The following is a 15,809-nucleotide window of genomic DNA, read 5'->3' as shown; positions in this document are numbered from 1 at the left end:
GGTTATTACGAGTAAGGTTGCTGTGCGCAGTCATGTTCGCGCCCCTGTGTGTTTCCGTTTCTCCAGGGCTGTCACCCCAGTTGCCCCCCCAGGTGGATGCGTGCACCTGCGTTCCTGCCAGGCCTGAGGCTGCCGTTAGCTGCGCGTCTTCGCCATGCCGCAGCCTGTCAGTCTCCCTCACGTTGGCCGTGCTCGTCAGCTTGGGTGGTATCTCACGGGTTTATTTTTTGGTACCAGCTTTTTTAGATATAATTCAGGCTCCGTGCAGTTCACCCCTGTAAAGCGCACAGTCCGGTGGTGACTACGCGACGCCAGAGCTGCGTAGCCATCACCACAGGCGATTTAAATGTTCTCACGACCTCGGGCCAGAGCCCCATACGCTTTGCATCGCCCTCCGTGCCTGCCGTCCAGCGTCTAAGGCCGCCGCTGCTCCGCCTTCTGTCCCTAGGTTTGCTGGTCCTGGACATGTCACGGAGGCGGAGTCATGCGACGTGCGCGGGGCCGTTGTAGCTGGCGCTTTCTCTAAACATGACGCTTCCACGGCCTGGGTGTATTGTAATGCGTGTCAGAATTCCCTCTCTTTTTCTGATGGAACAGTATTCCATCGCACAGGTATCATTTAAACCATTGCCAAATTTAAGATCACAAGATTAACTCCCGTATTTTAATCTAATTTTACAGTTGAGCTCTGTGGTCCGTTTTGAGTGAGTGTTTGTATGGTATGAGGTTGGGGTTTAATTTCACTTTTTTTTTGGTGTGTGGAAACCAGTTGTCTCAGCGCCGTTATTCTTCCCCAGTCACTTTGTCAATAAAACGCCACACATGCTCGATCCCGTTGGGATTCATCTGTCTCTCCCCACGGCTGGTGCGGAGCCTCAGATAATGTGCTTAGTGACTCCTCGTGTATTGTCTTTGGTGTAAATCTTTTTCCCATTTTAAAAAATTGGGTTTTGTCTTATTGAGTTTCAGGCAATTTTCGTATGTTGTGCATACCAATTTAGGGGGGTCAGATGTATGTCTTATAAATATTTTCTCTGAGTCTGGGACTTGTCTGATTTTTTTACGTTTTACGAAGCGTACACATTTTTGATTTTCACTTTTCATTTTCTTCTTTTATGCTTTGTGTTTTTGATATCCTATCTGAATATCTTTAAAATTGTGATTTTTTTTTCATTTCTTGTAGGAGTTTATGGTTTCAGCTTTTATGTTTAGTTCTGTGTCTTAATTTGAGCAATTTCGTGTGCATGTGTATGGTCTACGAGTGGAAGTCGAAGCATTTGTCTTCCTACAATAATGACATTTTCCTGTTCAGAAAACGTTTTTTGAGTGCTTGCTTTGCCAGGCGTGGTACCTGGACAGGCGTATCACCTGCCTTTACGGGACTTAGTTTTTAAGGAAGGAACCAGGTTTTAAAAGGGAACAGGGAGGGAGCTACAGTGCCTCTCGGAGTCGTGATATCTGAGCTGAGGAGGGAAAGGCGGGCAGGAGCCCGTCGTTCAGAGAACCGGGAGACGAGCGAGCGTTGTCCTGGACGGGAGAATGCCTCGCGTCTGAGGACCCTGAGTGTCAGTGGCTGAGACCTGGTGAGCGGGAGGGAGCCTCGAGCCAGGCAGGGACGTGCTCCCGCGGGACCGCGGTGTGGGGGTCTGCGCTTCACGGGGATCTCTCCGTATCCTCGGCATCACGCCTGCGTGTGGGGCTGCCCCCTGACGAACTCACCGGGAGGAGTCACCGCGCCAGGTGTAAACAGGTCCCAACGCACTTGCTGTCATTTCAGCTTCCGAACTTCGCTTTCTATCATGGTTTATGGTGCCATCGAGTCAGGATTCTTAGTTTCCTGTTACTGCAAAGAGAGGCACACACACTTTAGATTCCCCGTATGAGAGGTCACACGGTGCAGCAGTCCCCCGCATCCGTGGGGAGACAGTCCGAGGTCCGCGGAGGGCAGTGAACCCCGTATGCACTGTGGTTCCCCTGTACACATAGCGAGGGGGTTTCATTTGTGAGCTGGGCGCAGTGAGACCAGCATCCAGACCAGTCATAAACAGCAGTCCTAACAGTGCTGCGACGGAGGTGGTGGGGACGCGGCCGCTCGTCTCGGGGTCCCTGCCAAGTCCTCGCGTGTTCTCGTGCGTCCTGACACAGCGCGTGTCGTGCCCTGGAGCGTGGCTCCGTGTGTCCCTCGCACGTTCGTTGTCCTCCAGAGCGCTCACGTGCAGCGCGGCTGTCACTTCTGCAGCTCGAGGTGTGATTGCGAAACCAGCACGGACGCTTTCGTGCTCACGACTTCGCAGGGAGAAGATTCGTTCTTGCTCTGCCTGAGTCGCCTCGGCGTGTGGTTATGTTTCTTACGAAGTCGAGAACTTGGGCCTTTTCACCTACAGAGCGCGCTTTCGGCTTCTCTGTGGCGTGCCCGAGTGGCCAGCATCACTGCCCTTGCGCTTGGGGCTGCTGTCGAGTCCACTAAGGAGGACATGGGCCCAAGGCCTGCGACTCCGCGGCAGTTGTGGTCAGTGCTATGGCGCTGGGTGACATGGGCATGGAGATGCTGGACAAAGGGACTGGCCCCGTGATAACTGCGACCCAGGGCGGCGGCTGCGCGTTCACCTTTCTCTGCCTGGCTTCCGCCACTTAGCGTGACGCCCTCGGGCCCACCCCTACGCTCGCAGACGGCAGCGTTCCGGGTTTTTATGGCCGAATGATACTCCACTGTATGTATGCCAAAACGTCTTTGTCTGTTTAGTCGCGGACGGATACTCGGGGGGTCTCCGTGCCCCAGCCCTGTGGACAGTGCCGCATCACGTCTGGGTGGAGGAGGCGGTCGCAGTCCCATCGCTGCGGTCAGTGCGGGACAGCCCACGCCCTTTCCCTGTGACGCTGCGGCGTGCTCGGGCGGATGAGAATGGAAAGCAGATGGTGTCTTCCCGTTACGATACTGTGGCTCCGACCGCACGGTCCCTCCGAGGGTCCTGGGCCCCGCCTGGGATCCCTTTCCCTGCCTGGCCATGAGCCTGCTGTCGGGCAGGTGTGTGACCGTCCAGCTTCTTCTAAAACGGCAAGTCCTGTGCCACCCCGTGTACGCCGTGCCGTGCCCACCGTGCCGTGCCCGCCGTTCCTCACAGCTCCTTTCTGCTCCGCCTCTGCTTTAGAGCGCTCTGTGTGAGTTTGACGTATCTGCCCCATTCTGTTTTTACTGTATTTTAGTTAGATTTTCAGCTATCGTTTTCATACTGGGTGTTGATCGGTGACAGTCTTATGAAAAACAGATGTGGTTAGCGGCTGTATTTCAGAAAGACATGAGTGAGATTCTGGGAACATGGGAGGGTGGTAGGGCTTCGATCTCCGTTGGGGAGGGATGAGTACGATGTTTTAACATTTCTATTTCAGCAATACGCGTGAATGAATTAGAAGAGAGACTAGAGAGAAGGAGATCGCTTAGAAACTCATCGTCGTCGTTTAGATTTGAGCGACTGAATGTTTAGCAGCAGGTCCTGGTCCGGGGGTCTCCGAGACGAGAGGGCAGTGACGGGGGTGGTGACAGGCTGGGCATGGAGGGAGGAGGCACTGCGGGGGGTAGCTGGGGTGCAGACCTGGCTCTCTGGGGGCGATGCTGGCATCTTGGTAGAAACATACAAAAAGGAGAACCTAGTTTTGGAGGAAAGATAAGCTTTCTGGCCTCAATTTCCTTAGGACACTTCTAGCTGTAAATTACTCATTTTATATATAGCTGGTTTACCCTTAAGTTATGTGTTTAATGGTATGTGCGCTTATACCTTTATGAGTACCATTCTGAAGTGTGCTACAAATCTAAAATTGTTGCAGAGAAGTGTACTTCTTTTGCCTCTCACTTCTACTCTGAAAAAAAACACCATATAGACAAGATTTTGGAATGTTGAATTTATGTTGACTTTGGTATTTGGTATCGTGCATACTTATTTTGAAAGACATGTTTGTTAAAATGGCCTGTGCATGGATTTCTTAAATTGCTAATGGACAAATGGGCAGATTAATGCTTTGTGAATGTGACAGAAACAAATGCTCATCGGATCCTCTTAACGCAGGTGCAGGACGGCTGGAGTGCACGTCGACGAGGCCCTGTTTCCTGCAGCTAACACTCCTGCATGCTTGCCATACCTGAGCAAGAAAAAGGTACGTGCCACTGCAGCGTATTCAGTGGCGGGTGTGAAGTCATTCATTCTTTTTTTCATTCCTAGGAACTAAAACTTAGCAATATAGTTAACAGTTGTCTTTAGTATTGCTATTGATGGTATTGTTCTTTTCACACAGCATTTTTTGCTTAGAGATTATTTTAACCCTATGAATGCTTCGATGTAATTTGCAAGACACGAAAGAGGCTATAGTTGGCCAAGAGAAAACTAAAAGTTGCCGAGACTAGCAGACGTTCAGGTGCACGTGTAATTACTGCCGAATGCACTTTGTCGGTCTGCGGGACAGTGCCTGTGTTCGCTTCAGCTGCAAAGTCTTGAAATCTGCAGCACAGATATCCAAGTGTGGAAAGTCACTTATTACAAAAAATCTGCAGTGCATAAAAGGACACTGCTTTCATTCGAGTAGTCTAATTCACATTTGGGCTACAGCATTTTTAGGTTTTTATTCAGAGACTTAATTGTGGTTTCATTATCGGAGAGTAAAGTAGTTTACTGTGAAACATCCAACTCACACTTCCACATGAGACTCCTCAGAAGACTCAGAGACTCTCTCCAGGGCCATTAGATGCCGGAACTATAGCTCCCTGTGGGTGTCGCCAGGTTTTCTGCCACTGGAAATCAGCTACCTGACGACATTTGGTCTCAGACAAGCCGGTGCTGTGGCGGCTGAACCCCGTCCAGATGGTCTCCACTTCTGGGTGACGTCGAGCGCTCAGCAGTCTGTTTACTCTCCTCTGACATGCTAAGCAGTAGCTGTGTTTGTCATTTTAAAAATAAAATGTTTCTTTTAAAAACATCAAAAATATAAGCATATGTATTTTCATTGTAAGACATTTAGCAAACACATTGTAAAATATGAAGCAAACATGTCTCAATTTCCCTCTTCACAAAATAAGCAGTTTTCAGTTTAACTTGGTTCCTTACGGATCTCATGATCAGTGCATGTGTGTCATGCTTTGGGTGTTCTAAGTCCCCAGCTCCACAGACCTGCGGCCGTAAAGCAGTACCGTTGGTTTAATCAGCACACTGTGTGCGGTGCAGGCATGCGGGCGGTTCCCTGTCTCCCGGAACTAACCGTCCCATCGTGCAGTGTAATTCCCTCATTCTTCACGTTTATTCCTATCGTCCCCTAACAGTCTGCGCTCTGTGATTGCTCGGGTCTTTGTTTTGAGACCTGTGCCTGACACACAAGGTTTTATGAACTCATGAGATGAGCGGCTCACTGAAGGAGCCAGATACTAACCCGAGAGCTACCTGGTATAAGCGTTGATTCCCTTAAGATGGGGGCAGAGGTGTTTGGGCTGCTGCCCAGGTAGACACACGTGGGCTGACAGCGTCAGCCCAAATCCCGAGAGAGGCCTTGACGCAGACATCTCTCTAGGCTCTGGGAGTGCACTCAGGTGTGCAGGTGGGTGAAGGCGGTGACACTGCGTTTCTGTGTTTGTGGGGTGGCGGCGCCAAGCAGTGCTGCAGCAGGAGAGAGTGGGGGCGCTGTGAGCGGAAGGCGCCTCGGGACCATCGCGTTCCCCTGATGGTCAGAGGAGGAAGGTCACCCGGCTTTCTTGAGGGCGTTAGCCTGGGGCTTCGTGTTTGACGTTTCCTCACTTTGTGTGTATAGCTAAAGTTTTTGGTTTTTACTGGCTGAATGCAGTTACTGTGACTTAAAGACAGTAAGGCAAGATTAAATAATAATGTGTGTTTTTTTTTTCTTTTGGTAGTTATAAAGTAATTGCTTTTGTGTTTTATTACCATGTCATGATTTTCATGGGTTGGGCAGATAATGTGAGAGTAGTAAAAATGAGAAAAGAGAGACTAATTTTATTTAAGAACTTCCATGGAAATTAAGAATGCTGGGATACGGAACATGCCCAGAAAACACAGCTACTTGTACTGTTGACCCTTTATTCAGTCTGAAAATTCTGTCCATAATTTTTACAATTGCATAAAAAGAAGTAAATATTATCAATTCACATAGTGCAAAAAATACCTTTTTAAGGAGGTTTTATTATTAATGTTATAGAAGATAGCTAAAGTGTACCCAGCAGGTTAGTACCCATCTTGCACAATCGCAGTACCGCATTGTGTTTATGTTCTTTTTTTGCACAGCATAAGTGTATGCAGCCCAAAGATTTTATTCCTAAAACACCAGAAAATGATAAGAGACTTCAAAAGAAATTTGAGAAAATGGCTAACGAGCTACAGAGGCAGAAAACAACTCTCGGTAAGCAAAGAGTTAATAGCACGATCCTTTGCATTGTGTTCATGCATCTGGTTTGGTTTGCCTGATGACCAGTGGCGTCCAGGGCGACGTAGCTGAGGGGGCCGCAGTGGTTCTGGCCTAGGACTTTACCTTCTCACTGGTCACGTGGTCCTTGGTGAGCATGGTACTTCTGCGTCTGCTTCCTCGTCTTTAAATGGGGCGTGGACGCCTGCCGCGTTGGGTTTGGGAGAGGTCGAGTGGGTAATGCACGTGTTGTGCTTGGCACAGGCCTGGCACAGGGCCATCGCTTAGCCAGTGTTGGCCAGCAGCTGTGGTGGCGAGGTGTTGATGGTGGAGGTGGCGGTGGTGCTGATGCCGATAGCACGTTGCCAGTAGCAGGTGGCGATGTTGGAAGGGAAGAGAACTGGGGGGCTGGAGGGGTCCTTAAGAGGGATCACGTTGTTGAAGTAGGAAGGCATTTTTTTGAGCTTAAAATCGGATTTTTGTTTATTTTCAGATGATGACAGACCTGCTCTCTTATTTGATTCCGACGGTTCACTGATGTACAGTCCCACAATTAAAATGTACAGCGGCCATCACAGCGCAATGGAAAAGAGATTGCAGGAGATGAAGCAGAAAAGGGAAAATCTCTCCCCTACCTGTAAGCGCTTGCACTTCATGAGATGAACATTCTGCAAGTGATCCGTGGGAAGGTTCCTTTTCCTCTTACCTAGATGTTTTAGTTTATCTGTCCTGATTCTAAGAGTTTTTAACCTGTTTCAGGGTAGACTTTGCTACTATTTTCTTTCAGAAACTTAAGCTGCATTAGTATCTTTAAGCACTTATTGCGTGCATAGTGTTCCCCAGGTTGAGCTAAGACCATTCACTGTAGTTACTTTGTAATTTTTAATACCTTTGGGATTTTTAAATTAAAAATTAAATGATCAGGCCCCCTCTTTTGAAAGAATTTGCTTTAGCTTAGGTACCTAATGCATCAGTTCTTCTATTTTCAAAATTTTTAATTTACATAATACTTTTTCTTGAATTATCTACCCAGTGTATGGTTCATGGTGACAGTCCATCTGGGTTTCTCTGCCCCTAGATGATCCACATTTTAAGTTAATGTGTTTTTCCAGATGTTTCTAGTGCATCAAATACCTATGCATACCTGAAAAAGATACAGGCATCTGCATCTTTCTGTGTAGAGGTATAATTTTTTATTACCTAAATTGGATCATGGCATACTATTCAAATATTTTTCTTTAAAGTGTCTTGGAGGGTTTTTTTTCAGGTCAGTAGGTGTGGACCTAAGCCTTTTTTATTTTCCTTTTCCTTTTTTTTTTAAGATGCCGCAAAGTAGTCTGTAGTTCTGATGTGGAATCCATCTGTTGGTGCATATTTTTCTAATTTTCCTTTATTAGAAATAATGCTGCAGTTTTCACTCTTTAAACTACATGGTATGGTTTTTCTTGTTTTTTTATTTAACCGTTTTCTATCTGTGGACTTACAGCTCCCCCCTCGCCCCCCCACATTTTACTGTAATACACTAGTGGACGTGCTTCTACATAAATCTTTACGTTCCTGTGTATTTCATGTATTTCAATAATATTAATTTGTAGAGGCAGAATTTTTAATTTTTGATAGCTACTATCAGATTGCCCTTTAAAAAGCGTTTGTGCCGTTTTACCCTTTGCCGGTCGTTTATGAAAGTGCCGGTGTCTCCACGCCTGGAAAACCGGACTGCGTTAGTCTCGACATCTTTTCGGTCTGAGGTGAAAGACGGCATTCTTTGTGTCGTTTGCTTCTCAGGTCGCTCATGAGTTTGCTCGTGAGCTTGAGCACCTTCCCGCATTCTTGACCGGGACTGGCCCTGACGGTGGCATTCAGGCCTGGGCTTCATGTGTTACCTCTGCCTGTTCCGAGTCTGTGTCCAAATCCATCTTATATTTTTTCCTTTGAGATTTATAAGAGCTTTTTGTGCTTTTTTCACACTGGCACTCGTTGCATGTTGCGCACATTTCCCCCAGCTTACTAGCGTGCAGCCCAGGGCGCTTATGTAGCAGGTACTCAGTGAGCATACTGTTGAACATTGTACACAGAATCTGCTGTTTGGCACTTAACATGCAGCGCCTTCTGCGAAACACAAGTGTTACACTTAGTGTAGACAGATCTGTGCATCTTTCCTCCGGCACTTGGAATTCCTGTGATGCTTGCTCAGAACTCCTCCGCCACAGGGTTTCAAAACTGTTCTGCGTTTTCGTCCAGTACTTTTACGGTTTGTTTTTTTAAGGTTAGATTTTATCTATCTCGAATTCATATTTGTGTGTGATACGCTGTGGCATCTCTATCAGTTGAGGTTAGTTTGGCTGTGTAGAACATAAACACAGAACCAGTGGCTTCAATCAGACACAGTGCCTTTCTCCATCAGGACGGGTCAGAGGTGGGCAGCAGGATGGCCGGCCCGTGGCGTTGTCCACACTGTCGGCCCCACCTCTCTGCTCTGCCCACCTTGGTGCTTGGCTTCAGTGTGGAAATGAGCCAGCTGCCTGGGAACAGCCCGACCCAGGGTCGGTCCAGGCCGCTGCCGAGGGCCACTGGTCAGGGCTCAGTCCCCTGGCTGTTCCCGGTCATGAGCCAGATGCAACGTGAGCTCAGGGCTCGTGGCCACAGAGCTCCAAGGGCGAAAACGACGTTGGTGGGCCAGGACGCGTAATGCAGCCGGCCGTGTTTGCGTTTGTCCATCTCGTTTGGTTCGCGTGATGAGCACAGGCGTCCACGATGACGTGGCTGAGGGGGACTGCCGAAGTTCCAGCCAAGGAAGAAGGGAGCAGAGTACAAGTGGCTACAGGAGGCGGCAGGCGAGACCAGACGGCCCTCTTGGGGCGCGTCGCCCTAATAACGCGAGGGTTCCGGTAGGAGGCACCCCACTAGCAGAGCTCCAGAAGAATATCGTTCCCAGGCTTCAGTATGGAGTTATGGATGTGCCTGCGTTTGCCTGTGACTTTATTGCTTTGCAGTGTTAATTGCGCCACTTAACTGCATCCAGCACAGTTTAAAATTCAACAGCAGAAAATTTTATATTCTGTCTTGTCTTCCTCATTTTGGTTTATTCTTATTTTCTAATTCTTGACTTAAGTTTTCTCAGGAAAACATCTTTTTGATTCTCTTTGAAAAACATCTTTGGATACGAGACAACTCTTGTTTCTGGTCTGTTGTGTGCACAGCCTTTGAAGATGACGCTTTGGACCTTTTTTGTGAAACCTCTGACCCCCTGTGAAAACTGGCTTTCTCGACGTCGGCACTGGTGACATTTCGTGCTGGGAAGTTCCTTGCTGGCGCGCTGTCCTGCGACTGGCAGATGTTTTGCAGCATCTCTGGCCTCTACGCACTAGATGCCAGACAGCAACATAGCTCACATCCCCACCCCAGTCCCTGACACGTGACGTTGGGCAATGTCTGCTGGGACCCCAGATCACCCCTGGTTGAGGCCACTGCTCTGCTTACAGAGTGACTCTGGTGGCATTGTCTTTGGGGAAAAGCCTTGACTATCAACTAACAGACAGTGTTTGTTTATCTTTGTTGAGCTTCTGCTGGTTCCATGCAAGATGGCTTTTCACAATCCTTTCTAACTTTAATTATCCTGTGATTTACTCCTTTTTTATACCCTGATTTATGTAGATAATTTTTTGCAATTCTCATTTGTAATAGGTTTCAGTAAGAGCTTTTGTGCTTACTGTTTGGTGGTAGGTCTGGAATATGAAGTATAAGGCGCGCGTGTACACATGTATGATATATAAGAGTAAAGGGAGTGGGCTTTCCATTGGCTTAATCTAAAACGTATCAGTGTAGCATCTGATGAAATGTTTTGTTTTCAGCTTCCCAAATGATTGAAAAGTCTTATGATGACCCAGTTAACTCTTCCTGCGAAGCATCTTTGAACATTTCACATGATACTTTACGTTCAGGTAAAATTAATTTTTGTGCTGTATTTAAGCATTGAGAATATTATGATTTCTTCTTTGGCATTTTGACAATGAGTTAGTTAAAAACTAGGATTAATGATTTCACCCTGAAATTAGGTATTGAATAAAAAAAAGGTATTATAATAAAATTAAGACATGAGAAATTATACGTGTTAAACCTCCTTTTTGGTTCCTGTGATTTTTCTCCGATGCATTTGCTTTCTTGGCACAGAGTCAGTTGTGATTGTTTTTTTTTAATTCTCGTGATCTAAGCGAACTAGCCCGCGTGGTTTACCCCGCAGTACAGAGCAGGAGCGCTAAGGAAGATCTGCCTCACGGCCTGCGTAACGAACGGGGCCCGTGCCATACTCAGATGTCATCGACAAAACGGGAGTAGCTCTTCTTTACTAATAACAGTGCTTAAAAGGCATTGCCTCATTCAGTAGTCAACTGAAAACTACTTTTAAAATTGAAACCGTTTTTAAAAATTTATTCTTCATTAATATTTTCCAGATGAGTCTCTTGCTGGCGGCCGGCATTTATCCTTTGATGACCTTTGTGGGAACTCGGGATGTGGGAGTCAGGAGAGGGGACTGGGAGGATTTGCCCCCACAGTCACAAGTGATGCACGTGGTTCCTGGCCTGTGCCTAGAGCCAGTGGCGCCTGCCCGTGGCCCTCTCCCGGGCACCTCTGTCCCCTGCCTGCGCCGGAGTCTGTGAGTGACCCTTCGAAGGGAGAGGTACATGGGCAGCGAGGTCCTGTGAGTGGCGCCGTCACCACCGTCCCTTCTGGCCAGAAGCTGTCACGGGGAGTGTCTGAGGAAACGTCCGATGAGAAGAAGGACAGCTCGTGTCCTGTGTTCCCTGCAGCCAGAGGCCACCGTGCGGGACAGTCACGGCCCAGGAGCTCCTCAGCAAAGAGGAAAAGAGCGCCAGAGCTCTTAGACCCACCTGGGCAGGAGAGACCGGGCAAGAGGAAGAGCAGCAGGCGCCCCGCGCGGGACCTGTGGCTGCAGGCGTCGGGGGGCAGCGCGGCCGCACCCGCCCTGCACACGCCTGGCGGCGGGGCGTCCTCCTACGAGTCCTCGTATGACGACTATTTTTCGCCCGATAACCTGGAGGAGAGGGGCGCAGAGACCCGTCCGGGGCGCCCGCCGTCCCCGGGCCCTGCTCCGCCCGGCCGCAGAGCCCATCTCTCTAAGAGAAGGAGAGCAGGCGTCTTGGCGATGTGCGACCTGTCCTGCATTGGCGGAGACCCCAGGGCAGGTGACGTGACCAATTGGACTGCCAAGGCCAACTCTGCTTTTCAGAGATGGAGAGGTGACGTGGCGGGCTCGGCCGCAGGGCGCGTGGCGCCTGCAGAGGCCCCCGGGTGTCAGGATGGAGAAGGCGTGGGCCCTGCCGGGCGCAGCTCCCCTCCCGGGGCCACCGAGCCGGCGTGGAGAGCCCGCGGAGCCCCAGGGGGCCGGGCTGACGACCCGCCCGCAGGAGGGAGCCGTGGAGACACGGAGGAGCCGGTCGGCCTGGAGGCCGTGCAGAGGGAAGATGCCGCTTGGAGCGTGTCGAGCCCCTCTGCAGGTGAATGTCGCAGTGATCATAAGCTAAGTTGCATAGGTGGCTGTCCTGTGTCGCACTCCATAGGAGGCGGGGGCACTCAGAGCGCCGTGACAGTCTGAGTCTCTGAGTCCCCTGCAGGGGTCTGCTGCAGCGACGTGCACTAGCGCAGGCGTCTCTTACGTTCATCGCTTTTCCATAATTAAAACATTTTTTTTCCCCTTTTTAAAATTTTAAAGATCGTGTGCCTAATACTCAATGATAAATTCTTTAGGGACACCTGGCTTATTACCACCCAGAGGAATTTATAGCCTCATTGGTCAGATCTGCGTTTCTCCAAGAAAGTTTCTGTACTTTCTTCAGGCGAAAAGAAAACGTGACAGGCAGCGTGAACGATCTGCCGGCCGAACGCGTCCGTGTGTCAGGGCAGCTTCTCACAGCGTGACTGCTGTGCCAGCAGGACTTCTAAAAACTGCAGTTCCTAACAGTGAGGCTGTGGGTTTCACGAGGGAGATTAAGGTGATATAAGCCATTGAATTTTTAAAGAAAAGGGAAAGTATGAAAGAGTAAACGTGGAAATATGTTATCAATATTTATTTTGAAGAAACTGTGAGTAGTGTTAGCTTTAAAGAAATAGTTAACATTTTTCCGTAGGTAAGTAGTTCATTATAACTGGCCTTGTTCGATTTATTTATTTTGCTTTAAGTATATTATTTAAATAGAATTTTTCTAATCCGTAATTAAATTGTAGTCATTATTAATGAATTATGTAATTATAAAAGAAGCAAAAATAGAAAATGTTTTGCACTTTCTGATTTTAAGCACAAATAGGTTTCAGCGATCAAAGTACAGAAATCTTGAACTTTGACTATCTTTATCTAAATGGGTAAAGATTGGGCTAACTTTCAATAAGATCAAGTTTATTCTTCATTATTTCTCTACTCTTTGAGTGGTTTTAACTGCCCTTTTCCGGAAGAAAAGTTATCGGGGTTAAAATTAATCATAGATGTATTACTTACCTTTTCCTTAGATATAAATGCCCCCAAACCATTTAACAAAAAGAATGAATTTTGTATGTTTTAACCTAATTTTTGTATCTTAGCTTTCTGAAAATACATAAAGTTTGACAGGAAACTTCATTTTATATTCCATTCTGCTTAGTTCGTGTTTTCAAAATATTTTAAAGTGACAACTCTAAAGTTCATTTGAAACAGTAGATGTGTAGATGTTTTGGTAGTTAAGAATTTCCTGTTCTCAAAGCTTAAAATCTCCCTTTTTATCTTGTGTACTCTTAACATTTAATGATGCGCAAATATGAAATAAGTTGAAAAACGCTGGTTTCAGACCATGCGGTGCACACTGTGAACCAGCAGTGCAATTATCCTTGGAGCAGGTGTGCGGCCCGTCCAGGACTCTCCCAGTGCCCACGTCCCCTGAGGGGGAGGGGCCAGCGCCGAGCCTTGTAGGAGCTTCAGGGCGGACGGGCCCTGGTATAACTGAATTTGACTCCAGTGGAAACATCAGGGCATCTTCCGGGGTCACCTTTGACGTCTTTCCACAGAGACAGAAGAGCATTGCATTTTAGGACAGCGGAGACAGTCACCGTCTGCTCTCTGTCGAGCCCCTTTGTTTTGTGATGATAAAATCGAGCCCCCTGCTGCTTTCACTGTCCCTTGTCAGCCCACCTCCCCCTGGGGATCCCCACACCGAGGCACGTGGCCTGCCGCGACGGTAGACGTTCTGTAAATGCTGGGATGCGGGGCAGTGAACACTGGACGTCAGGCTGTGCCTCTCCAGACCTTTTGTGTTGAAATAAAAGTCTTTTTCTCAATGTCTGTTTCCAGTTCGCTTTTACTTGGTGCCTGTCAGTGTCTACGATAGCGACGTGCAGGAACCTGCACGCACGGGGTGCAGAGAGATCCGGTCACAGACATCAACAGAACAGGAGCAAAGGGGGGTTCCACTGTTTTAAAATAATTTCGAAATCATATTAACCGATAATTTTTTCTTTTTAAACTTTTATTCTCCATAAAGAATACACAAATATGTGCTTATGTAACAAAAATTGCTAAAAAGCAAAATTTTACCGCCCCACTCTGCTCACTTACCTCCTTTCCTTATTTTGTTAGTTCATTTCACAACCACCTGTTGTGCCCAGGCTCTCTCCTGGTTTCCAGAGAGATGGCAGAGGGGACAGCAAGCCCCCACCCCAGCCCGCCACGGAGTATGTTCGAGTGAGGAGGACACAGCAAAGGAATGTTAGCACGGTGTCAGGTAGCGAGCCGTGTGTGTGACAAAACCACAGAGACGCAGCTGGGGAAGGCGACGTTAGCCCGCGGGCCAGGTGTGCAGAGGCGGGCGGCAGCCTTGAGCCTGCTGGAATCACGGCTCAGCCCGAGGAAACAGCAGGTACAAGTGTCCTGAGGTAGAGATGCCGGCAGGAATGACAGAGGCCAACGCAGCACCGACTCGCTGGGCTGAAGGACGCCTGGCAGGAAACCGCTCAAAGCAGCCAGAAACCAGACCCTCACGGCCTCCAGTCCCGACGAGACTCAGAGCGGTTTCGTTTTGTTTTCAAGTGTGATCAGAGAAGCCATTGGGGGTTTTAAATGGGAGAAACCCTGTCTGATTTATGCTTTAAGTGTAAACCTGGTTGCTTTGTGGAGAACATACTGGTTAGAGTGTCTGCCAGAAAGTCACTGTAACAGTTCAGTGTGTGTCCTTCCAGACGTGTGTGTGTGTACAAAGTGCAAGTAGACGTTTTAAGGGGATGTTATTGCATATGCAGGATGATATCTCGTCTTAAAATTTGCTTTTAAAAAATATGTCACATTTCCATATTTTCATATCAATAGAGCATTAGAATACTTCAATTTTTAATAGTCTATTTCAGGAGTCTGTGAAATTTTCTATAGTGAATCAGTAAATATTTTAGGCCTTGTGGGCCAGGAGGCAAAATCAAGATAATATAAGTACTTAATGAGGGAAAAAACCATTTTCACAAAAATTTTATTAGCAAAACTCAAAATTGAGTACAACTTTTTGTAATATAAGTCTAAGAAGAATTCTGTTTTGTGAGGGTGACATAACTTCACTAAATCTGGGTTCAAATGGAAGGTTCTTTTTATCAAAATCGATTGCAAGTGTTTATTAAGGCTGGCACGTCAGAAGGATTTATGCGTTTCACTTTGAACATGTCTTTTCTCGCAGTTAGGTACTGCCCAGTACTAACATTCACCCGTTAGCAGATGGTTTTCATCGAGCGCATTCAGGGCTTAGAAGGCGTCTGTGGAGGCCTAGTGGATTCTTCTCTGACACGTGTCCTTAACATGCCCCCTGCAGATTGAGTGCCCAGCGAAGGTGGGATGGAAGCTCCTTGGTCGTGCAGTTACATTGAGGTCTGAGAAATGTCGCTGGAACTGTAGCTTGAGCCCAGGAAATACGTCCCCGTCAGTTTTGCCTGGGAGCTCACTTGTAACTGTTGACACCTCCGGACAGGAGGAGTATAGAGCTGCTCATTGTTACTTGTTTGTCGACGTGGCTGTCCACTCCTCGGCAGTGCCAGCCGTGGCTGCTCAGACCTCCACTGCAGTTGGCTTCAGTGGCCCAGGGGAGGAAGCGAGTGCGTCACCCTGAGTCAGCATGCAGCTTGGCCCCCCTACTTGTCTCTCACTAGCACAGGTGGCTGAAGTGATGCCACCGGTGCCGTGTGGCCACTGGCCAAAGCAGAAGGAAAGCTGTTCCACCCCACACCTTCACGTGTGTCCACTGGTTTGAACGGGGATGTTCTTTGCCACGGACGAGGGAGTTTAACATGTCTGCAGACACGTGCTTTATCTAAACGGTCTGGCCACATCCAACCGTCAGGTTCTTTTGTAGGTAATGCTCACCAGTCGTTAGAGGCGGCGAAGGCTGGGCAGGCTT

The 15,809-nt window shown here is 48.1% G+C and overlaps 1 protein-coding gene across 11 annotated transcripts in view; it reads left to right on the top strand.

Moving 5' to 3' along the window:
* The window catches only part of MCPH1 (microcephalin 1), a 194,589-nt gene that overhangs the window by 15,397 nt on the left and 163,383 nt on the right, over nt 1-15,809 (top strand). For all 11 annotated transcript variants that reach the window (XM_025049003.1, XM_025049005.1, XM_015591822.2 and 8 more), the window contains exons 4-8: nt 4,062-4,149; nt 6,276-6,390; nt 6,887-7,030; nt 10,245-10,334; nt 10,845-11,909. In XM_025049003.1, coding sequence (XP_024904771.1) covers nt 4,062-4,149; nt 6,276-6,390; nt 6,887-7,030; nt 10,245-10,334; nt 10,845-11,909 — 1,502 coding nt within the window. The remainder of the gene's footprint in view (nt 1-4,061; nt 4,150-6,275; nt 6,391-6,886; nt 7,031-10,244; nt 10,335-10,844; nt 11,910-15,809) is intronic.

The sequence above is a fragment of the Pteropus alecto genome, unplaced genomic scaffold, assembly GCF_000325575.1.
Source record: "Pteropus alecto unplaced genomic scaffold, ASM32557v1 scaffold35, whole genome shotgun sequence".
NCBI lineage: Eukaryota > Metazoa > Chordata > Mammalia > Chiroptera > Pteropodidae > Pteropus > Pteropus alecto.
This window is presented reverse-complemented; position numbering and strand designations above follow the sequence as displayed.